General features: G+C 48.9%; 1 protein-coding gene across 1 annotated transcript in view; it reads left to right on the forward strand.

Moving 5' to 3' along the window:
* Positions 1-24,813, forward strand: part of LOC140395958 (pericentrin-like) — a 401,239-nt gene that overhangs the window by 357,587 nt on the left and 18,839 nt on the right. The window contains 2 exon segments of the mRNA XM_072483987.1: positions 2,693-2,869; positions 3,413-3,645. Coding sequence (XP_072340088.1) covers positions 2,693-2,869; positions 3,413-3,645 — 410 coding nt within the window.

Consider the following 24,813-nt stretch of genomic DNA (forward strand, 5'->3'; position numbering starts at 1 on the left):
CGGTAGTAACCCTGAGATCACTATCTTTGAGGTCCGATTTCTTAACTTCCTTCCTACCTCCCTGCATTCTGCTTTTAGGACCTCATCCTTTTTTTTTTTTTTACCTGTGTCCTTTGTACCGATGTGTACCACGACCACTGGCTGTTCACCCTCCCCCTCCACTATGTCCTGTACCCGTTCCGAGACATCCTTAACCCTGGCACCAGGGAGGCAACATACCATCCTGGAGTCTCGTTTGCGGCCATAGAAATGTCTGTCTGTTCCCCTTGCAATTGAATCCCCTATAACTATTGCACCGGCACACTTATTACCCCTCCCCTCTGCAGCAGAACCAACCATATTGCTTTCCTTGCTTTAGCTGGCACCCCTATTTTTAATTCACCTGTCAATTCGGTTAGCTTGTCTTTTTGAAGCCCTTTTAAATAAACCAAACACAAGTCGTCCACTTGGAGAATATTCTTCATAGAATCATACAATCCATACAGTACAGAAGGAAGCCATTCGGCCCATCGGGTCTGCACCAAGGGGCAGTTTAGCATAGCCAATCCACCTAACCTGCACATCTTTGGACTCTGGGAGGAAACCGAAGCACCCGAAGGAAACCCATGCAAACACGGGGAGAAAGTGCAAACTCCACAGAGAGTCACCCGAGGTCGGAATTGAACCCGGGTCCCTGGAGCTGTGAGGCAACAGTGCTAACCATTGTGCCACCGTACTGCCCCAAGGCAGTTTCCAGAGTCATCCTGTTATCTTGCTACAAACCTGATGTCGCTTTTGACTTCATATTGTAACCCAAACATCACCAGATAGATGTTCCAAAGATCACGGACGCGAGCCCCCATATCATGTTACCATCCCCTGGGCTAGTGCGCAGTCAATTCTAACCCTACTTTACTTTTACGCAAGACAATTGAAATTAATAAATAATTCTTAGAAAAAACACCCGAAGGCTTTGGCCCTTGGCTGCCCAATAACTACCAGGTTTGTAAATTTAAAAACAAGTACGTTTGTGAATAGCAATAACTATAAATACGCAGCAAATACAACAGGTTAGCTATTATCCAGTTCACAACCCCCCCCAAACATGTCACATGCTATATTGTCATGCATTCTGAAGGCCGCCTTGGAGAACGCTTACCCGAAGATCAGAGGCTGAATGCCCTTGACTGCTGAAGTGTTCCCTGACTGGAAGGGAACAGTCCTGCCTGGCGATAGTCACACAATGTCCCTTCATCCGCTGTCACAGCGGAGGTACCACCATTACATGTGAGAACACCACCCACCAGGTACACGGTACATACTCGTGCGACTCGGCCAATGTTGTCTACCTCATACGCTGCAGGAAAGGATGTCCCGAGGCCTGGTACATTGGCGAGACCATGCAGACGCTGCAACAATGGATGAACATACATCGCGCGACAATCATCAGGCAGGAATGTTCCCTTCCAGTCAGGGAATACTTCAACTGTCAAAGGCATTCAGCCTTTGATCTTCGGGTAAGCGTTCTCCAAGGTGGTCTTCAGGACGCGCAAAATCGCCGAGCAGAAGCTTGGAGCCATGTTTCGCACGCATGAGTACGGCCTCAACCGGGACCTTGGATTCATGCCTCATTACATTCACCCCTCACCATCTGGTCTGGGCTTGTGAAATCCGACCAACTGTCCTGACTTGAGACAATTCACACCTCTTTAACCTGTGATTATCCCTCTCTCCAGTTGCTCCGTCTGGACCTGTAAGAACTTGATTACCTGCAAAGACTCTCAATCAAAGTATCATCTTGCATCTTTGACTTTGTCTATATTTGTGGTTGTGAAACCCATCCCTTCACTCACCTGTTAAAGGAGCTGCGCTCCGAAAGCTAGTGATTTGAAACAAACCTGTTGGACTTTAACCTGGTGTTGTAAGACTTCTTACTGTTCAAAAGTTAGCGGTGTTCTCTTTTGTAACTTTTGAGTTCCTTTCTTTTCCTGCTCAACTTAAAGGTGAATGTCCATGAAGCATCCACGGATCAAAATGATAACAGCAAAATAAAGAAATGGGAAATAAGGGAATCCTCAGGAAGGACCCCTACACAGAATAATTCTTTTTTTCATATTTGTCACAGATATAATTAGTTCCCATATCAACCAATTTTTTATTTTATCATGGGTGTTGTCTATTAATAGTCTTGTGTGCAAATACGTTTGTGAATAGCAATAACTATAAATACGCAGCAAATACAACAGGTTATCTATTATCCAATTCACAACACCCCCCCCCCCGCCAAAAAAACATGTCACATGCTATATTGTCATGCATTCTGAAGGCCGCCTTGGAGAACGCTTACCCGAAGATCAGAGGCTGAATGCCCTTGACTGCTGAAGTGTTCCCCGACTAGAAGGGAACAGTCCTGCCTGGCGATAGTCAGGACTTGTTATTGGTGTATTGATTTTGCTTCATCAATTCTCCTCATTTAAACCTAATCTTTGCTGGTGGTTTTGTTACTTTAGTGCTTCAAATAAAGAATAAACCTGCAGGATGTTTTGGCACTAAAACACAAGCCAAGTCCATGTTTTGTTTCCAAATTGCACCATTTAAAATGACAGGTATTTTCATAAATTGTGAAAAAAGCAAAACATAATTTATTTAAACCCCCCACTCGTCAGCTCTGTCTTTAACATCTTTAACATTGCTTTGTGATCTTCTATTTTAGGAAAAACCAATTGACCACTCGGATTTAATTCTGAATATTGAAAGGGCAAACTGGATGAAGGAAAGAAGCCAGTTACAGAGTTCTTTAAAAGACACTGAATCAGAGTTGGCTCGAGTGATGGGAGAGATTGAAAATCGACCTCTGCGACACGACCTTGTTGACCCCTCCAGCATGAAGGTGAACATCAAGGAGATTTGACTTTACACCACTGTATTGCTTCCATTTTGTTTAAATTTCAGGAATATCCTAAGATATATTTCAAGGTAAAAACATACTCGCGTGTTACAGTTCCAACATGTTCAGAGAAATTTGAGCTGACCACCACTCTGCTTAAAATATTCCTCTTTTCCCAGTGCTGGCCCTGGTTTTTAAGATCATATTGTGGGGAAAACTTTGTTTTCAGTAAGTGGGACTGACCATGCATTTGGCATAACCGCATGTTTTTACCCATGAACGACAACTATATACGTGCTGCTTATCTGAACTCTTTCTCTGTTGTCAGTTGGCCTCACAGTTTTGATTAATCCTCACTTAGAACAGTATGGAGATATTAATCTCGTCCCGGAGTTGCTTGTTAAGAAATTCTTCAAAAATTATTTTTAGTTTCAAAATACATAACCAAAGTTTAGTTGGCCTTTGTGGTTTAAACTTTACATGGTGCAATTAGCCAGTACTTTGTACTATATACACCAAATCAAAATTTGCTCCTTTGTCACGCAGTTGCAACGCCTCTATGGCAAGTACCTCCGAGCTGAAAGCTTCCGGAAGGCTTTGGTGTACCAGAAGAAATACCTGTTACTACTTTTAGGGGGATTCCAGGAATGCGAGCAGGCAACCTTGTGTCTAATTGCACGTATGGGAGTGTACCCTTCTCCCACAGACCTCCACATGCCCATCCGACGTCCATTGACAAAATTCCGCTCTGCAATTAGAGTGGTCATTGCAATATCCAGGTATGAGTTTTTATAAATTGATGATAAAACTGTTTAATTTTGAAGAAATCATTTGCTTTTAAACAGCATTCAATTTCCCTTGTTGCCCTCAGTTGCCTCCATTCCCACTATACCATGGATCATCAAATTTATCTTCCAGCACAAATGCGAACCGATATTATAAATAATTTCCTCTCCAAGTAAGTCCATTTCAAAATCTCTGACATCACGTCTTTCATCAATTAAATAACTATTAAGCCCACTGTCCTTGGGGAAAACTACTGCAATGTTCTTGAATGTCTTTCCCTTTACAAACTATGCTCACGTTTCTAGCAACCCCTTGTTTGAATTTCTGTAATCAATTTTCTCCAGCCACAGCAACAAAATCAGCCCTAACTAAAGTCATAACAAAATACACTGTGACTGTTCTAATGGTATGGCATTCCTCCACCACTCTTAACAGCAACTGACACAGCTGAGCACACTTCTTCTCCTTTTAAAAAAAAAAAAAAAATATTGAAAATTTTTGGTCAACCAACACAGTACATTGTGCATCCTTTACACAATATTATAACAACACAAATAACAATGACCTATTTTATAAACAGAAAATGAATAAATAATAATTAACAAAAATGAAAACTAACCCTAATTGGCAACTGCCTTATCACAAGTAACACTCTCCAAAAATATAATTTAACAGTCCAATATATAATTATCTGTAGCAACGACCTATACATATTATACAGTATATATTAACAACCCTGAGAGTCCTTCTGGTCTCCCCCCCCCCCCCCCCCCCCCCCCCCCCCCCCCCCCCCCCCCCCGATCCTGGGCTGCTGCTGCTGCCTTCTTTTTTCCCATTCCATCTATCTTTCTGCGAGGTATTCGACGAACGGTTGCCACCGCCTGGTGAACCCTTGAGCCGATCCCCTTAGGACGAACTTAATCCGCTCTAGCTTTATAAACCCTGCCATGTCATTTATCCAGGTCTCCACCCCCGGGGGCTTGGCTTCTTTCCACATTAGCAATATCCTACGCCGGGCTACTGGGGACGCAAAGGCCAAAACATCGGCCTCTCTCGCCTCCTGCACTCCCGGCTCTTGTGCAACCCCAAATATAGCCAACCCCCAGCTTGGTTCGACCCGGACCCCTACTACTTTTGAAAGCACCTTTGTCACCCCCATCCAAAACCCCTGTAGTGCCGGGCATGACCAAAACATATGGGTATGATTCGCTGGGCTTCTCGAGCACCTCGCACACCTATCCTCCACCCCAAAAAATTTACTGAGCCGTGCTCCAGTCATATGTGCCCTGTGTAATACCTTAAACTGAATCAGGCTTAGCCTGGCACACGAGGACGACGAGTTTACCCTGCTTAGGGCATCTGCCCACAGCCCCTCCTCGATCTCCTCCCCCAGCTCTTCTTCCCATTTCCCTTTTAGTTCATCTACCATAGTCTCCCCTTCGTCCCTCATTTCCCTATATATATCTGACACCTTACCATCCCCCACCCATGTCTTTGAGATCACTCTGTCCTGCACCTCTTGTGTCGGGAGCTGCGGGAATTCCCTCACCTGTTGCCTCGCAAAAGCCCTCAGTTGCATATACCTGAATGCATTCCCTTGGGGCAACCCATATTTCTCGGTCAGCGCTCCCAGACTCGCGAACTTCCCATCCACAAACAGGTCTTTCAGTTGTGTTATTCCTGCTCTTTGCCACATTCCATATCCCCCATCCATTCCCCCCGGGGCAAACCTATGATTGTTTCTTATCGGGGACCCCCCCAAGGCTCCAGTCTTTCCCCTATGCCGTCTCCACTGTCCCCAAATCTTCAGTGTAGCCACCACCACCGGGCTTGTGGTGTAGTTCCTCGGTGAGAACGGCAATGGGGCTGTCACCATAGCCTGTAGGCTAGTCCCCCTACAGGACGCCCTCTCTAATCTCTTCCACGCCGCTCCCTCCTCCTCTCCCATCCACTTACTCACCATTGAAATATTAGCGGCCCAATAATACTCACTTAGGCTCGGTAGTGCCAGCCCCCCCCTATCCCTGCTACGCTGTAAGAATCCCTTCCTCACTCTCGGGGTCTTCCCGGCCCACACAAAACCCATGATGCTCTTTTCGATCCTTTTAAAAAAAGCCTTTGTGATCACCACCGGGAGGCACTGAAACACAAAGAGGAATCTCGGGAGGACCACCATCTTAACCGCCTGCACCCTCCCTGCCAGTGACAGGGGTACCATATCCCATCTCTTGAAATCCTCCTCCATTTGTTCCACCAACCGCGTTAAATTTAACCTATGCAATGTGCTCCAATTCTTGGCTATCTGGATCCCCAGGTAACGAAAGTCCCTTGTTACCTTCCTCAACGGTAGGTCCTCTATTTCTCTACTCTGCTCCCCTGGATGCACCACAAACAACTCACTTTTCCCCATGTTCAATTTACACCCTGAAAAATCCCCAAACTCCCCAAGTATCCGCATTATTTCTGGCATCCCCTCCGCCGGGTCTGCCACGTATAGTAACAAATCGTCCGCATACAAAGATACCCGGTGTTCTTCTCCTCCTCTAAGTACTCCCCTCCACTTCTTGGAACCCCTCAACGCTATCGCCAGGGGCTCAATCGCCAGTGCAAACAATAATGGGGACAGAGGGCATCCCTGCCTTGTCCCTCTATGGAGCCGGAAATATGCAGATCCCCGTCCATTCGTGACCACGCTCGCCATTGGGGCCCTATACAACAGCTGCACCCATCTAACATACCCCTCTCCAAAACCAAATCTCCTCAACACCTCCCACAAATAATCCCACTCCACTCTATCAAATGCTTTCTCGGCATCCATCGCCACTACTATCTCCGTTTCCCCCTCTGGTGGGGGCATCATCATTACCCCTAACAGCCTCCGTATATTCGTGTTCAGCTGTCTCCCCTTCACAAACCCAGTTTGGTCCTCGTGGACCACCCCCGGGACACATTCCTCTATTCTCATTGCCATTACCTTGGCCAGGATCTTGGCATCTACATTTAGGAGGGAAATAGGTCATGCGGGTCCTTTTCCTTCTTTAAGAGAAGCGATATCGTTGCTTCAGACATAGTCGGGGGCAGTTGTCCCCTTTCCTTTGCCTCATTAAAGGTCCTCGTCAATTCCGGGGCGAGCAAGTCCACATATTTTCTATAGAATTCGACTGGGAATCCATCCGGTTCACAGGGCCTTTCCCGCCTGCATGCTCCTAATTCCTTTCACCACTTCTACCTCGATCTGTGCTCCCAGTCCCACCCTTTCCTGCTCTTCCACCTTGGGAAATTCCAGCCGATCCAAAAAGCCCATCATTCTCTCCCTCCCATCCGGGGGTTGAGCTTCATATAATTTTTTATAAAATGTCTTGAACACTCCATTCACTCTCTCCGCTCCCCGCTCCATCTCTCCTTCCTCACCCCTCACTCCCCCTATATCCCTCGCTGCTCCCCTTTTCCTCAATTGGTGTGCCAGCAACCTGCTCGCCTTCTCCCCATATTCGTACTGTACACCCTGTGCCTTCCTCCATTGTGCCTCTGCAGTGCCCGTAGTCAGCAAGTCAAATTCTACATGTAGCCTTTGCCTTTCCCTGTACAGTCCCTCCTCCGGTGCTTCCGCATATTGTCTGTCCACCCTCAAAAGTTCTTGCAGCAACCGCTCCCGTTCCTTACTCTCCTGCTTCCCTTTATGTGCCCTTATTGATATCAGCTCCCCTCTAACCACCGCCTTCAACGCCTCCCAGACCACTCCCACCTGGACCTCCCCATTATCATTGAGTTCCAAGTACTTTTCAATGCACCCCCTCACCCTTAGACACACCCCCTCATCTGCCATTAGTCCCATGTCCATTCTCCAGGGTGGGCGCCCTCCTGTTTGCTCCCCTATCTCCAAGTCCACCCAGTGTGGAGCGTGATCCGAAATGGCTATAGCCGTATACTCCGTTCCCCTCACCTTCGGGATCAACGCCCTTCCCAGCACAAAAAAGTCTATTCGCGAGTAGACTTTATGGACATAGGAAAAAAACGAGAACTCCTTACTCCTAGGTCTGCTAAATCTCGACGGGTCTACACCTCCCATCTGCTCCATAAAATCTTTAAGTACCTTGGCTGCTGCAGGCCTCCTTCCAGTCCTGGACTTCGACCTATCCAGCCCTGGTTCCAACACCGTATTAAAACCTCCCCCCATTATCAGCTTTCCCATCTCTAGGTCCGGAATGCGTCCTAGCATCCGCCTCATAAAATTGGCATCATCCCAGTTCGGGGCATATACGTTTACCAAAACCACCGTCTCCCCCTGTAGTTTGCCACTCATCATCACGTATCTGCCCCCGTTATCCGCCACTATAGTCTTTGCCTCGAACATTACCCGCTTCCCCACTAATATAGCCACCCCCCTGTTTTTCGCATCTAGCCCCGAATGGAACACCTGCCCCACCCATCCTTTGCGTAGCCTAACCTGGTCTATCAGTTTCAGGTGCGTTTCCTGTAACATAACCACATCTGCCTTCGGTTTCTTAAGGTGTGCGAGTACCCGTGCCCTCTTTATCGGCCCGTTCAGCCCTCTCACGTTCCACGTGATCAGCCGGGTTGGGGGGCTTCCTACCCCCCCCCCTCCCCTTGTCGATTAGCCATCCCCTTTTTCCAGCTCCTCACCCGGTTCCCACGCAGCTGTATCTCCCCCAGGCGGTGCCCCCCCGCCCATCCCCTCCCATACCAGCTCCCCCCTCTCCCCAGCAGCAGCAACCCAGTAATTCCCCCCTCCCACCCCCCCCGCTAGATCCCCCGCTAGCGTAATTACTCCCCCCATGTTGCTCCCAGAAGTCAGCAAACTCTGGCCGACCTCGGCTTCCCCCCCGTGACCTCGGCTCGCACCGTGCGACGCCCCCTCCTTCCTGCTTCTCTATTCCCACCATGATTATCATAGCGCGGGAACCAAGCCCGCGCTTCTCCCTTGGCCCCGCCCCCAATGGCCAACGCCCCATCTCCTCCACCTCCCCTCCCCCATCACCACCTGTGGAAGAGAGAAAAGTTACCACATCGCAGGATTAGTACATAAAACTCCTCTTTCCCCCCCTTTTTAACCCCCCTCTTCGCCCCCCACATTCGCCCCACCACTTTGTTCAAACTTTCTTTTTAATAACCCGCTCATTCCAGTTTTTCTTCCACAATAAAAGTCCACGCTTCATCCGCCGTCTCAAAGTAGTGGTGCCTTCCTCGATATGTGACCCACAGTCTTGCCGGTTGCAGCATTCCAAATTTGATCTTCTTTTTATGAAGCACCGCCTTGGCCCGATTAAAGCTCGCCCTCCTTCTCGCCACCTCCGCACTCCAGTCTTGATAAACGCGGATCACCGCGTTCTCCCATTTACTGCTCCGAGTTTTCTTTGCCCGTTAAGGACCATTTCTTTATCCTTAAAACTGAGGAATCTCACCACTATGGCTCTGGGAATTTCTCCTGCTCTCGGTCCTCGCACCATCACTCGGTATGCTCCCTCCACCTCCAACGGACCCGCCGGGGCCTCTGCTCCCATTAACGAGTGCAGCATCGTGCTCACATATGCCCCGACGTCCGCTCCCTCCACACCTTCAGGAAGACCAAGAATCCTCAGGTTGTTCCTCCTTGCATTGTTCTCCAGTGCCTCCAACCTTTCCACACATCGTTTCTGATGTGCCTCATGCATCTCCGTCTTCACCACCAGGCCCTGTATGTCGTCCTCATTCTCGGCTGCCTTTGCCTTCACGACCCGAAGCTCCCGCTCCTGGGTCTTTTGTTCCTCCTTTAGCCCTTCGATCGCCTTTAGTATCGGGGCCAACAGCTCTTTCTTCATTTCCTTTTTGAGCTCTTCCACACAGCATTTCAAGAACTCTTGTTGTTCAGGGCCCCATGTTAAACTGCCACCTTCCGACGCCATCTTGGTTTTTGCTTGCCTTCCTTGCCGCTGTTCTAAAGGATCCACTGCAATCCGGCCACTTTCTCCTCCTTTTTTCATCCGTATCCAGGGGGGATTCCCTTCTGGTTTACCGCACAGTGTTTTTAGCCGTCAAAATTGCCGTTGGGGCTCCTATCAAGAGCCCAAAAGTCCGTCTCACCGGGAGCTGCCGAAACGTGCGACTCAGCTGGTCATCGCCGCACCCGGAAGTCCCCACACCTCTTCTCCAATGTACCTTTCACATTGCCCAGCTCTGGCACTGTCCTCACTTCAGTCCACTATTTGAATGTCGGTGGAGCATATCCAACAATGGCTATATTCCCACTTTATATTATTATCTCTGGAGTCCCCCAGTGATCCATCCTTGCCATACCAACTTCTTACCCCCCCCCCCCAACTTCTACATGTACCCAGATAATATCAAACTCTGCCTCTCCACTACTGCTCTTGCAGTCCTCTATTAGCTTCACAATTATTAAACCTATTTGTCTGAAATCAAGTCTTAAATAATTTACAATTACGTCCACATAAAACCATCATCTTCAACCCCTGCCACAACTCCACACCTTTGCTATTGATTCTAATTCTTTGCCTGACCAGTATCTCAGAATAAACCAGTGTTCAGAAGTCTGGCTCTTATTCAGCTCATAAGTAAACTGCCAGTATCATATTCTCTGCATCACAAGGACTGTCTTTTTTTCTACCCTCCCTTAACACAACTGCTAAAACTGTCATCCATTTCTTTGTCTCCTAGAGATTTGCAATCCTAATGCTCTCTTGGCCTGCCTCAGTATTTACCATCTGGACTCTTCAATCTCTATTTTGTCTTACATTATACATAAAAACATACATAGAAAATAGAAGCAAAAAGAGACAATTCGGCCCGTCAAGCATGCTGCACCATTCATTTTTTTTTAAAAAAAATATTTTATTCAAATTTTTCGGCCAAACAAAACAATACAAAGGTTTTCCCTTTTTACAACAATAAAACAATATAAATAGCAGTGACCGTTTTAACAAGTAAATAAATAATATATAATCTAAATGGCAACTGCCATAACAAAAATAATAACTCTCCAGATAATAAAATCAAACAATCCAATATACATAACCAAGTGCAAATATCTATACAAAAATCACCCCTGAGGACCCACCCGAGCCCCCCCCCCTCCCCCCTGGGTTGCTGCTGTTACCTTCCCATTTCCTTTATCGTTCTGCGAGGTAGTCAATGAACGGTTGCCACCGCCTGGTGAACCCTTCAGCCGAACCCCTTAGTGCGAACTTTATCTGTTCTAGTTTTATAAACCCTGCCATGTCGTTTATCCAGGTCTCCAAGCCCGGGGGTTTGGCTTCCTTCCACATAAGCAATATCCTTCGCCGAGACGCAAAGGCCAAAACATCAGCCTCTCTCGCCTCCTGCACTCCCGGCTCTTCTGCAACCCCAAATATAGCCAACCCCCAGCCTGGCTCGACCCGGACACCCACCACCTTCGAAAGCACATTTGCCACCCCCACCCAGAACCCCTGCAGTGCCGAGCATGACCAAAACATGTGGGTGTGGTTTGCTTGGCTTTTCGAGCATCTCCCACACCTATCCTCGACCCCGAAAAATTTACTGAGCCTTGCTCCGGTCATATGCGCCCAGTGCAAAACCTTGAATTGTATCAGGCTTAGTCTGGTGCACGAGGACGACGAGTTTACCCTGCGTAGGGCATCAGCCCACAGCCCCTCCTCAATCTCTTCCCACAGCTCTTCTTCCCATTTTCCCTTCAGCTCATCCACCATGATCTCCCCCTCGTCCCTCATTTCCCTGTATATATCCGACACCCTACCATCCCCCACCCATGTCCCTGAGATCACTCTATCTTGAATCTCCTGCGTCGGGAGCTGCGGGAATTCCCTCACCTGTTGCCTCGCAAAAGCCCTCAGTTGCATGTACCGAAATGCATTCCCTTGGGGCAACTCATATTTTTCCGTCAGCGCTCCCAGACTCGCAAACGTCCCGTCTAAGAACAGATCTCTCAGTTGCACAATCCCAGCTCTCTGCCATGCTCCAAATCCCCCATCTATTCTCCCCGGGACAAACCTATGATTATTTCTTATCGGGGACCGCACAGAGGCTCCCGTCCTTCCCCTATGCCGTCTCCACTGCCCCCAAATTTTCAGTGTTGCCACCACCACTGGACTTGTGTATTTCTTCGGGGAGAACGGCAACGGCGCCGTCGCCAGTGCTTGTAGGCTGGTTCCTTTGCAGGGCGCCATCTCCAATCTCTTCCACGCCGCTCCCTCCCCTTCTCCCATCCACTTACACACCATTGAGATATTGGCGGCCCAGTAGTATTCACTTAGGCTCGGTAGTGCCAGTCCCCCCCTATCCCTGCTACGCTGCAAAAACCCCCTCCTCACTCTCGGGGTCTTCCCAGCCCACACAAAACTCATGACACTTTTCTCGATTTTCTTGAAAAAAGCCTTCGTGACCATCACCGGGAGGCACTGAAACACAAAAAGGAATCTCGGGAGGACTACCATTTTGACCGCCTGCACCCTACCCACCAGTGACAGGGGCACCATGTCCCATCTCTTAAAATCCTCCTCCATCTGTTCCACCAATCGTGTTAAATTAAGCCTATGTAAGGTTCCCCAACTCCTGGCTATCTGAATCCCTAAGTACCGGAAATCTCTTGTTACCTTCCTCAGCGGTAAATCATCTATTCCCCTGCTCTGCTCCCCCGGATGCACCACAAACAACTCACTCTTCCCCATATTCAATTTGTACCCCGAGAATTCCCCAAACTCCCTGAGTGTCTGCATTATCTCAGGCATCCCCTCCACTGGGTCCGCAACATACAGCAATAAATCATCTGCATACAATGATACCCGGTGTTCTTCTCCTCCCCTGAGTACTCCCCTCCACTTCCTGGAGCCCCTCAGTGCTATGGCCAGGGGCTCAATCGCCAATGCAAACCGTAACGGAGACAGGGGACACCCCTGCCTCGTCCCTCTATAAAGACGGAAGTAGTCAGACCTCTGCCTGTTCGTGACCACACTCGCCACCGGGGCCCTATACAGCAGCTGTACCCATCCAATAAACCCTTCTCCAAAACCAAATCTCCTCAGCACTTCCCACAGATACCCCCACTCCACTCTGTCGAATGCTTTCTCGGCGTCCATCGACACCATTATCTCCTCCTCCCCCTCTGGTGGGGGCATCATCACCGCCCCTAGCAGCCTCCGTATGTTCGTGTTCAGCTGTCTCCCCTTAATGAACCCAGTTTGATCCTCGTGGACCACCCCCGGGACACAGTCCTCTATCCTCGTCGCCATCACCTTGGCCAGGAGCTTAGCATCTACGTTTAAAAGGGAAATGGGCCTGTAAGACCCACACTGCAGCGGGTCTTTTTCCTTCTTCAAAAGGAGCGATATCGTCACCTCCGACATAGTCGAGGGCAACTTCCCCCTTTCCCTGGCCTCATTACAGGTTCTCGTCAAAAGCGGGGCCAGTAGGTCCATATATTTCCTATAAAATTCCACCGGGAATCCGTCCGGTCCCGGGGCCTTCCCCGCCTGCCTGCTCCCAATCCCTTTTACCACCTCCTCCATCTCAATCTGTGCTCCCAGTCCCGCCCTCTCCTGCTCCTCCACCTTCGGGAATTCCAGCTAATCCAGGAAACACATCATTCCCTCCTTCCTTTCCGAGGGCTGAGCCTTATATAACCTCTCATAGAATGCCTTGAACACCCCGTTCACTCTCTCCGCTCCCCGTTCCATCTCTCCCTCCTCATCTCTCACCCCACCTATCTCCCTCGCTGCTCCCCCCTTCCTCAATTGGTGGGCCAGTAGCCGACTCGCCTTCTCTCCATACTCATACTGTACACCCTGTGCCCTCCTCCACTGTGCCACTGCCTTACCCGTGGTCAGCAGGTCAAATTCCACATGTAACCTTTGTCTTTCCCTGTACAGTCCCTCCTCCGGTGCCTCTGTATATTGCCTGTCCACCTTCAGAAGTTCTTTCAACAATCGCTCCCTTTCTTTACCCTCTTGCTTCCCTTTATGTGCCCTTATGGATATCAGTTCCCCTCTGACCACCGCCTTCAACGCCTCCCAGACCACTCCCACCTGAACCTCTCCGTTGTCATTAAGCTCCAAGTACCTTTCGATACACCCCCTCACCTTAAATATACCCCCTCATCCGCCAATAAGCCCATATCCATTCTCCAGGGTGGGTGCTGTTCTTTTTCCTATCCTACCTCCAGGTCTACCCAATGTGGAGCGTGGTCCGAAATGGCTATGGCCGTATACTCCGTCCCTGTCACCTTCGGAATCAGTGCCCTTCCCAAGACAAAAAAGTCTATCCGTGAGTATACTTTGTGAACATGGGAGAAAAATGAGAACTCCTTACTCCTAGGCCTAATAAATCTCCAGGGGTCTACTCCTCCCATCTGCTCCACAAAGTCCTTGAGCACCCTGGCCGCTGCCGGCCTCCTCCCGGTCCTGGACCTTGAGCGGTCCAGCCCTGGATCAAGCACCGTATTGAAGTCTGCCCCCATTACCAACTTTCCCGCCTCCAGGTCTGGGATACGTCCCAGCATACGCCTCATAAAATTTACATCATCCCAGTTCGGGGCGTATACGTTCACCAGGACCACCGCCTCCCCTTGCAATCTGCCACTCACCATCACGTATCTACCCCCACTGTCCGCCACTATGGTCTTTGCCTCAAACAGTACCCGTTTCCCCACTAAAATAGCCACCCCCCTATTCTTCGCATCTAAACCCGAATGAAACACCTGCCCCACCCATCCTTTACGTAGTCTGACCTGGTCTATCAGTTTCAGGTGCGTCTCCTGCAACATAACCACATCTGCCTTTAATTTCTTTAGGTGTGTGAGTACCCGTGCCCTTTTAATCGGCCCGTTCAGCCCTCTCACGTTCCACGTGATCAGCCGGGTTGGGGGGCTCTTTACCCCCCCCCCCCCCCCCTCCTTGTCGACTAGCCATCCCCTTTTTTAACCCAGCTCCTCACCCGGTTCCCACGTACTTGTATATCCCACCGACGGTGCCCCCCCTGCCTCGACCACCCCATCCCATAACAGCTCCCCCTTCTCGTTAGCAGCAGCAACCCAGTTAACCCCCCCCCTCTCCGCTAGATCCCCCTCTAGCGTAGTTGCACCCCCCCATGTTGCTCCCAGAAGTCAGCGAACTCTGGCTGACCTCGGCTTCCCCCCTTGTCCTCGGCCCCCACTGTGCGAGGCCCCCTCCTTCCTGCGTCCCCGTTCCTGCCACAATTACCAGAGCGCGGGAACAAAGCCCGCGTTTCCCACTCTGCCCCGCCCCTAATGGCGCATTTCCCTTCTCCTTCCCCTTTCCGTCCCACCGGCGCCCACAGTTCCTCATCCCCCCCCCCCCCCCCCAACATGGGGAAGAGAGAAAAGTTACAGGATCACAGAATTAACAAATTTAAAAATCATCCCCCCCCCCCCCCCCCCCTCCCCTTCCTCGCCCCACATAATCACCCCACCACTTTGTCCCAGAAGCTCTTTCTCTCGCCAGACTATTCCAGCTTCTCGTCCACAATGAATGTCCACGCCTCTTCTGCCGTCTCAAAGTAGTGGTGCTTCCCTTGGTGTGTGACCCACAGTCTCGCTGGTTGCAACATTCCAAATTTAACCTTTTTGTGAAGCACCGCCTTAGCCCGATTGAAACTTGCCCTCCTTCTCGCCACCTCCGCACTCCAATCCTGGTATACGCGGATCACCGCGTTCTCCCACCTACAGCTCCGAGTTTTCTTCGCCCATCTGAGGACCGTCTCTCTGTCATTGTAGCGGAGAAACCTCACCACTATAGCTCGAGGTATTTCTCCAGCCTTTGGTCTTTGCGCTAGAACTCGACAGGCTCCCTCCACCTCCAAAGGGCCCGTCGGGGCCTCTGATCCCATTAGCGAGTGAAGCATCGTGCTCATATATGTCCCGACGTCCGCCCCTTCTACGCCTTCGGGAAGACCCAGGACTCTTAAATTCTTCCTCCTCGAATTATTCTCCAGTGCTTCCAACCTCTCCACACACCTTTTGTGCTGTGCCTCGTGTGTTTCTGCCTTCACCACCAGGCCCTGTATTTCATCTTCGTTTTCAGCAGTCTTTGCCTTCACGACCCGAAGCTCCAGCTCCTGGGTCCTCTGCTCCTCCTTTAGCCCTTCAATCGCCTGTAATATCGGGGCCAACAGCTCCTTCTTCAACTCCTTCTTCAGCTCTTCCACACAGCGCCGCAGGAACTCTTGTTGCTCCGGGCCCCATAACAAACGGCCACCTTCCGACGCCATCTTGCTTTGAGCTTCCCTTCCTTGCCGCTGCTCCAGAGGATCCTCCGTAATCCGGCCGCTATCCTCTCCCTTTTCCATGCGTGTCCGGGGGGATTCCCTTCTGGTTTACCGCACAGTGTTTTTAGCCGTTTAAATTGCCGTTGGGGCTCCTATTAAGAGCCCAAAAGTCCGTTCCAACGGGAGGTGCCGAAACGTGCGACTCAGCTGGTCATTGCCGCACCCGGAAGTCTTGCTGCACCATTCATTATGATCATGGCTGATCATCAAGTTCAATACCCTGACCCCACCTTACCCCGATATCCCTTTAGCCCCAAGAGCTATGTCTAATTCTTTCTTGAAATTACACAATGTTATCGCCTCAACTACTTTTTGTGGTAGTGAATTCCACAGATTCACCACTCTCTGGCTGAACATATTTCTCCTCACCTCAGTCCTAAAAAGTAAACCCTTATCCTCATGTACTGGGCTCCCCCACCATTGGGAACATTCTTTCTGAATCTACCTTGTCTAATCCTGTTAGAATTTTATACGTTTCTATGAGATCCCCCCTCACTCTTCTAAACTCCAATGACATAATCCTAACCGATATAGTCTTTCCTTATATGACAGTCCCGACATCCCAGGAATCAGCCTGGTAAACCTTTGCTGCACACGCATCATAGCAAGAACATCCTTCCTCAGTTAAGGACACCAAAACTGCACACTACTCCAGGTGTGGCCTCACCAATGCCCTATCCAATTGTAATGAAACATTCGTACTCCAATACTCAATTCCTCTCACTATGAAGGCAAATTTGTCTTCATTATTGCCTGCTGTACCTGCCTGTTTACTTTCAGCGACTGATGCATGAGGCCACCAAAGTCTTGCTGAGTATCCACCTCTCTGAATTTACACCCATTCAAATAATCTGCCTTCCTATTTTTGCTACCAAAATGGATAATCTCACATTTATCCACATTATACTGCATTTGCCATGCATATGCCCACTCACTTGTCCAAATCCCGCTGAAGCATCTCTGCATCCTCCTCACTGCTCACCCTCCCACCCAACCTTGTATCATCTGCAAATTTGGAGATACTACACTTAGTTCCCTCATCCAAATCATTAATATATAATGTGAACAGTTGGGGTCCTAGCACAGATCCCGTCGGTACCCCACTAGTTACTGCCTGCCAATTGGAAAAATACCCATTGATTCCAACCTTTTGCTTTCTGTCTGCTAACCAGCTTTCTATCCATCTCAAGACACTACCCACAATCACATGCGCTTTAACTTTACATAGTAATCTGCTATTCCAGAGTCCAAAGAATTTTGGAAAATGACCACCATTGGATCTTCTATTTCTACTTCCTGAAGTACTCTGGGATGAAGATGATCAGACCCTGGAGATTTATTGCCTTCAAACCCATTAATTTCCCTAAAACCTTTACTAATATTAATTTCCTTCAGCTCCTGACTGAGACTTGCGTTTCTCAGAACTTCCGGTACATTATTCATGTCTTCCTTTATGAAGATGGAAACAAAGTACGAATTTAGTTCCTCAGCCATTTCTTTGTTCCCCGTTATGAATTCCCCTGTTTCTGACTGTAAGGGGCCTACATCAGTTTTTATCAATCTTTTTCTCTTTACATACCTCCAGAAACGTTTACAGTCAGTTTTTATGCTCCCCGTTAGTTTACTTTCATACTGTATTTTCCCCTTCTTAATCAATCCTAAACATCTGGTCTGAGTCGCCCAATGTCCTTGTCCTCACACACCAAATTAGTTTACTGACCTCCAAGTACCTCAAATTTACATTTCTCACTATCATGCCTAAATACCTAACTACCTCTCTAAACCTCCACCAACCAGGTGATCCTCCCCACTCCACCTTCGACATCATTTACAACTCCTTTTCTTTTGTATTACCCTTTCCAGCTGTGCCCTCAGTCATCTAGATCCCAGGCTTTGGAATTGCCTCCCTAAATCTCTCTGCCACGCCACCTCCAACTCTTTCTTTTATACTGTCCTTAAACACCAACTTTATGCGAACGTCATCACAGTGAATATTTCCACATTTAAATCTTTGTCCGTTGTTGGTTACACTGCTGTAAAGAAACTTGAAGATATATAGATATTGTATTCTATTACATATATATGAAGACCGCATCATGGCAACACTTTATATCCCAAGTATAAATATATACCCCTAAATGAAACTGACAACATAAGATTATTCAAAGTATAAACCAGCAATGTGTCCATGCAGTTTTCTTCAGTCCATGTACAGCTTTGTGCAAATGTCAATATTCCTGAAAAGAGAGGCACTCATCTGGACAAATTTCAGAATGCCAAATTTCAAACGATCACAATTGAGATTACAGACGAAAAGGTTGATTTGTTGAAAAGTCAACTTTGACTGAGGCATTGCCATGAGGAAAGCAAAGGGGGACTATAGTTTCCCCAAGTTCCTGGGTAATTCAAAAAAAACATGGATATTTTGTTTGTTTGCAGAGAATGGGTCCCTGAATATGAATGTATGTGGCTTCTCGCAAGCATAAATGAGTCCCATTATGAGCTCAACTGATTGTCTTAAATTGGTTATTAGTGTAGCTATTAATGCTCACGTTTGTTCTGATAAATGCAAGATGAAAAGCTTCAGCAACATGGCTCTCTTTACTACTCAAGTACACCTAAGTGCAGTCCTATTGCATTTTTTAAAGTAGCATGTCTAATAGTAGATGTGATAGTTTTGTTTCGGGTTTTACAAGTGCAGGCTGATTGAGTACAGCCTATTACAAACAACCAGAAGAGAATTATGTTTGATTCACTCAGCCAGTCGCTGGATGTATAGCCTACATACCTGGCATCACACCACATTGAAATTCGTACGTGACATTGCTCAACTGTGAACAAAGAACAAAGAAATGTACAGCACAGGAACAGGCCCTTCGGCCCTCCAAGCCCGTGCCGGCCATGCTGCCCGACTAAACTACAATCTTCTACACTTCCTGGGTCCGTATCCCTCTATTCCCATCCTATTCATGTATTTGTCAAGATGCCCCTTAAATGTCACTATCGTCCCTGCTTCCACCACCTCCTCCGGTAGCGAGTTCCAGGCACCCACTACCCTCTGCGTAAAAAACTTGCCTCGTACATCTACTCTAAACCTTGCCCCTCTCACCTTAAACCTATGCCCCCTAGTAATTGACCCCTCTACCCTGGGGAAAAGCCTCTGACTATCCACTCTGTCTATGCCCCTCATAATTTTGTATACCTCTATCAGGTCTCCCCTCAACCTCCTTCGTTCCAGTGAGAACAAACCGAGTTTATTCAACCGCTCCTCATAGCTAATGCCCTCCATACCAGGCAACATTCTGGTAAATCTCTTCTGCACCCTCTCTAAAGCCTCCACATCCTTCTGGTAGTGTGGCGACCAGAATTGAACACTATACTCCAAGTGTGGCCTAACTAAGGTTCTTACAGCTGCAACATGACTTGCCAATTCTTATACTCAATGCCCCGGCCAATGAAGGCAAGCATGCCGTATGCCTTCTTGACTACCTTCTCCACCTGTGTTGCCCCTTTCAATGACCTGTGGACCTGTACTCCTAGATCTCTTTGACTTTCAATACTCTTGAGGGTTCTACCATTCACTGTATATTCCCTACCTGCATTAGACCTTCCAAAATGCATTACCTCACATTTGTCCAGATTAAACATCTTTTGGACTATCACCAGCATCCTGTTAATGGAAAATATAATTTGTATATTAGAAACATGAAACAGCTTACTTTAACCTGCTCAAACTTTTGAGATACTTTGACTTTCCAGGGTAATTTGAAGGAGACTGGATTTTTCAAGTCAGAAAGTAGTGCCTTTTGACCCATTTACAAGTTGTGTGATACACAGCAATCTGATCAGGGTAACCATTGTTCCACAGGATATCTTTCATTCTCTCTCTTTCTGCATCAAATGTGCAAGCTGATAAAATGGCTCGGGCCCTATTTGCATGAGTGTTGAAAGGCCAATTTTATAGCTCATTGAACTACACAAATCCCAATGTATATAATAACCGGTGAAGATAAGCTTGTGATAGACAGTGGTGGAGAATTCATTAGCAGATTTTTTAAATTAGCATGTCGAGGAAAGGGAGCATTTTAGAATGCTGTGATTCAAGCAAATTCTTAAATGCCGTTGTGGATTCAAAAATTGAACATATCGTCTACTATTGGAAATGTGCTTGTGGGAGAAAGCCAGAGCTCATTCCAACAAAATGTGTATCTCGTGGAAAGCGGTGAAAATGTTGGCGCAAAGAGAGCCTATAGATCTCTGTTTTTTCCATGGCAATGCCTTAGCCAATCAGAGTCAACTTGTCAACCAATCAGCGCCCTTTTCTCCTTTGGTATTATGTTGTGATCATTTGAAATTTGGCATTCTTGCATTTGTTCTGATAAATGCAAGATGAAAAGCTTCAGCAACATGGCTCTCTTTACTACTCAAGTACACCGAAGCGGCAATTATGGATTTGTTGCTGTTCCTTTTTCTTTACCATAGAACCTGTGTTATCACATGGGAAATAAAATCACAAGGGACTTGTTCTGCAGTGTCAGTGCAGAGGATGGTGAACTTTTGCAAGTTTTTTTTTTTTATAAATGTTTTATTGAAAATTTTTTCCCAAACAACAATTTTTCCCCTCTTACAAAGCAAACGCAACAATAACAATACAGAAATTTTAAACAATACACAAGTAACAAAACCCCTTTATCTTTGACCTAAACTAAACCCCCCCCCCCTCCCCCCCCCCCCCTCCCCCTGGGTTGCTGCTGCTGGTCATCTGTCTTCCCTCTTAACGTTCCCCTAGGTAGTCGAGAAATGGCTGCCACCGCCTGGTGAACCCTTGAGCCGATCCTCTCAGGGCAAACTTTATCTGCTCCAGTTTAATGAACCCCGCCATATCATTTACCCAGGCCTCCAGTCCGGGGGGTTTCGCCTCCTTCCACATGAGTAGGATCCTGCGCCGGGCTACTAGGGACGCAAAGGCCACAACGTCGGCCTCTTTCGCCTCCTGCACTCCCGGCTCTTCCGCAACTCCAAATAGAGCTAACCCCCAGCCTGGTTTGACCCGGGCCTTCACCACCCGCGAAATCACTCCCGTCACTCCCTTCCAATACCCTTCCTGTGCCGGGCATGCCCAAAACATATGTGCGTGGTTTGCCGGGCTCCCGCCACACCTCCCACATTTGTCCTCCACTCCAAAGAACCTGCTCAATCTTGCTCCCGTTATGTGTGCTCTATGGAGCACCTTAAATTGAATCAGGCTAAGCCTGGCGCATGAGGAAGAGGAATTTACCCTGCTTAGGGCATCAGCCCACATACCCTCCTCTATCTTCTCCCCTAGTTCTTCCCACTTTCCTTTTAGTTCGCCCACCGACTCCTCCCCCTCTTCCCTCATCTCTCGGTAAATCTCTGACACCTTGCCCTCTCCGACCCACACCCCTGAAAGCACCCTGTCCTGTATCCCCTGTGTCGGGAGCAATGGAAATTCCCTCACCTGTTGTCTAGTAAATGCCCTCACCTGCATATATCTCAAGAAATTTCCCCGGGGCAACTTATACTTTTCCTCCAATGCTCCCAAGCTCGCAAAAGTCCCATCTATAAATAAATCTCCCACCCTCCTAATTCCCAACTGGAACCAGCTCTGAAATCCTCCATCCATTCTTCCTGGGGCGAACCTATGGTTGTTCCTGATTGGGGACCCCACCAGGGCTCCCCGCACCCCTCTCTGTCGCCTCCACTGTCCCCAGATATTCAATGTTGCCGCCACCACCGGGTTCGTGGTAAACTTTTTAGGTGAGATCGGTAGCGGCGCCGTCACCAGCGCCTCTAAACTCGTCCCTTTACAGGACTTTCTCTCCAGTCTTTCCCACGCCGCTCCCTCACCCTCCATCATCCATTTACGTATCATTGCCACATTGGCGGCCCAATAGTAATCGCCCAAGTTCGGTAGTGCCAATCCTCCTCTGTCCCTACTACGCTGAAGGAACCCCCTCCTTACTCTCGGAACTTTCCCTGCCCACACGAAGCTCGTGATGCTCCTGTCTATTTTATTAAAAAAGGTCTTAGTGATTAGTATAGGGAGACATTGAAATACAAATAAGAACCTCGGGAGGACCATCATCTTAATTGCTTGCACCCTGCCCGCCAGCGATAGAGGCTGCATGTCCCACCTCTTGAAGTCCTCCTCCATTTGTTCTACCAACCGTGTCAGATTAAGTCTGTGCAAGGTTCCCCAGCTCCTAGCGATCTGAATCCCCAGGTATCGGAAGTTTCTTTCCACTTTCCTTAGAGGCAAGCCTTCTATCTCTCTACTCTGGTCCCCTGGATGTATCACAAATAATTCACTCTTCCCCATGTTTAGCCTATACCCCGAGAAATCCCCGAACCCCCTCAAAATTCGCATAACCTCTATCATTCCCCCCGCTGGGTCCGACACGTATAACAATAGGTCATCCGCATATAACGAGACTCGGTGTTCTTCTCCCCCTCTAATCACCCCTCTCCATTTCCTGGAGTCTCTCAACGCCATGGCCAGAGGTTCAATTGCCAACGCGAACAACAATGGAGACAGCGGGCATCCCTGTCTTGTTCCCCTATATAGTCGGAAATACTCCGATCTATGTCGACCTGTAACTACGCTTGCCGTTGGAGCCCCATAAAGAAGTCTAACCCAGCTAATAAACCCGTTCCCAAACCCAAACCTCCTTAACACTTCCCATAAATACTCCCACTCCACCCTATCAAATGCCTTCTCTGCGTCCATTGCCGCCACTATCTCTGCCTCCCCCTCCACTGGGGGCATCATTATCACCCCTAATAGTCGTCGCACGTTAACATTCAGTTGTCTCCCTTTTACGAACCCTGTCTGGTCTTCGTGCACCACCCCCGGGACACAGTCCTCTATCCTCGATGCCAGTACCTTTGCCAACAATTTGGCGTCCACGTTCAACAATGAAATGGGTCTATAGGACCCGCACTGCAACGGATCTTTATCCCTCTTCAAAATTAACGATATCGTCGCCTCCGACATCGTCGGGGGTAGAGTCCCCCCTTTCCTGGCCTCATTGAACGTCCTCACCATCAACGGGGCCAACAAGTCCACATATTTCCTGTAATACTCCACCGGGAACCCGTCTGGTCCTGGGGCCTTCCCTGCTTGCATGCTTCCCAGTCCCTTAATAACCTCGTCCACCCCAATCTGTGCCCCCAGGCCTACCACCCCCCGCTCCTCCACTTTCGGGAACCTCAATTGGTCCAGGAACTGCCGCATCCCCTCCTCTCCCTCTGGGGGTTGAGACCTATACAGTTCCTCATAGAAGGTCTTGAACACCTCATTTATCTTTCCTGCCCTTCGCACCGTGTCTCCCCTTTCGTCTCTAATTCCTCCTATCTCCCTCGCTGCTGCCCTCTTTCGCAATTGATGAGCCAACAGGCGACTCGCCTTTTCCCCATATTCATACCTCCTCCCCTGTGCCTTCCTCCACAGTACCTCCGCCTTTCTGGTGGTCAGAAGGTCAAATTCCGTCTGGAGTCGTCTCCTCTCCCTGTACAATTCCTCCTCCGGGGTCTCTGCAAATTCCCTATCCACCCTTAAAATCTCCCCCAGTAATCTTTCCCTTTCCTTGGCCTCTGTTTTCCTTTTGTGGGCCCCAATGGAGATCAGCTCTCCTCTGACCACCGCTTTTAGTGCTTCCCATACCACTCCCACAGGGACCTCGCCGTCGTCATTGACCTCCAGATATCTCTCAATACACCCCCGCACTCTTGCACACACTCCCTCATCCGCCATCAGTCCCACATCTAATCGCCAGAGTGTTCTCTGCTCCCTTTCCTCTCCTAATTCCAGGTCCACCCAATGTGGGGCATGATCCGAAACCGCTATGGCTGAGTACTCAGCTTCTTGCACCCTAGAGATCAACGACCTTCCCAAAACAAAAAAATCTATCCGGGAGTACACTTTATGGACATGGGAGAAGAAGGAAAACTCCCTAGCCCTAGGTCTAAGAAATCGCCATGGATCCACTCCCCCCATTTGGTCCATAAACCCCTTAAGTACCTTGGCCGCTGCCGGCCTTCTTCCGGTCCTTGAGCTGGATCTATCTAGCCCCGGGTCCAGCACCGTATTAAAGTCCCCTCCTAAAATCAAGTTTCCTACCTCCAGGTCCGGTATACGCCCCAGCATCCGTCTCATAAATCCCGCATCGTCCCAGTTTGGGGCATACACGTTAACCAACACGACCTCCATTCCCTCCAGCCTGCCACTCACCATTACATATCTACCTCCGCTATCTGCTACGATGTTCTTTGCTTCAAATGCGACCTGTTTCCCCACCAAAATGGCCACCCCTCTATTCTTTGCGTCCAGTCCTGAGTGGAACACCTGTCCCACCCATCCTTTCCTTAGCCTAACTTGGTCCGCCACCTTTAGGTGCGTCTCTTGGAGCATAACCACGTCTGCCCTTAGTCCTTTCAAATGCGCGAGCACTCTGGCCCTTTTTATCGGTCCGTTCAGGCCTCTCACGTTCCACGTGATCAGCCTCACTAGGGGGCTACCTGCCCCCCTCCCGTGTCGACTAGCCATTACCTTCTCTAGGCCAGTCCCATATCCCGCCTCCGCGCTCCCGCTCGCTCCCCCAGCGTCGCACACCATCCCCGCCCACCCACTCTTTAGCCATTTCCTTTTGGATTTCCGCAGCAGCAACCCAGTTGCCCCCCCCCCCCCCCTTCCCCCTCCCTCCTCCCCTCCCCGCTAGATCTCTTTCTAGCATGATTGCTCCCCCCATATTACTTCCGTAAGTCAGCTGACTTCAACTGACCCCGGCTACTCCTGCTCACTCCTCGACCCCCCCCCATGTGGGGAACTCCCATCCGCCTTGCGCCTG

The sequence above is a fragment of the Scyliorhinus torazame genome, chromosome 2, assembly GCF_047496885.1.
Source record: "Scyliorhinus torazame isolate Kashiwa2021f chromosome 2, sScyTor2.1, whole genome shotgun sequence".
NCBI classification, from domain to species: Eukaryota; Metazoa; Chordata; class Chondrichthyes; order Carcharhiniformes; family Scyliorhinidae; genus Scyliorhinus; species Scyliorhinus torazame.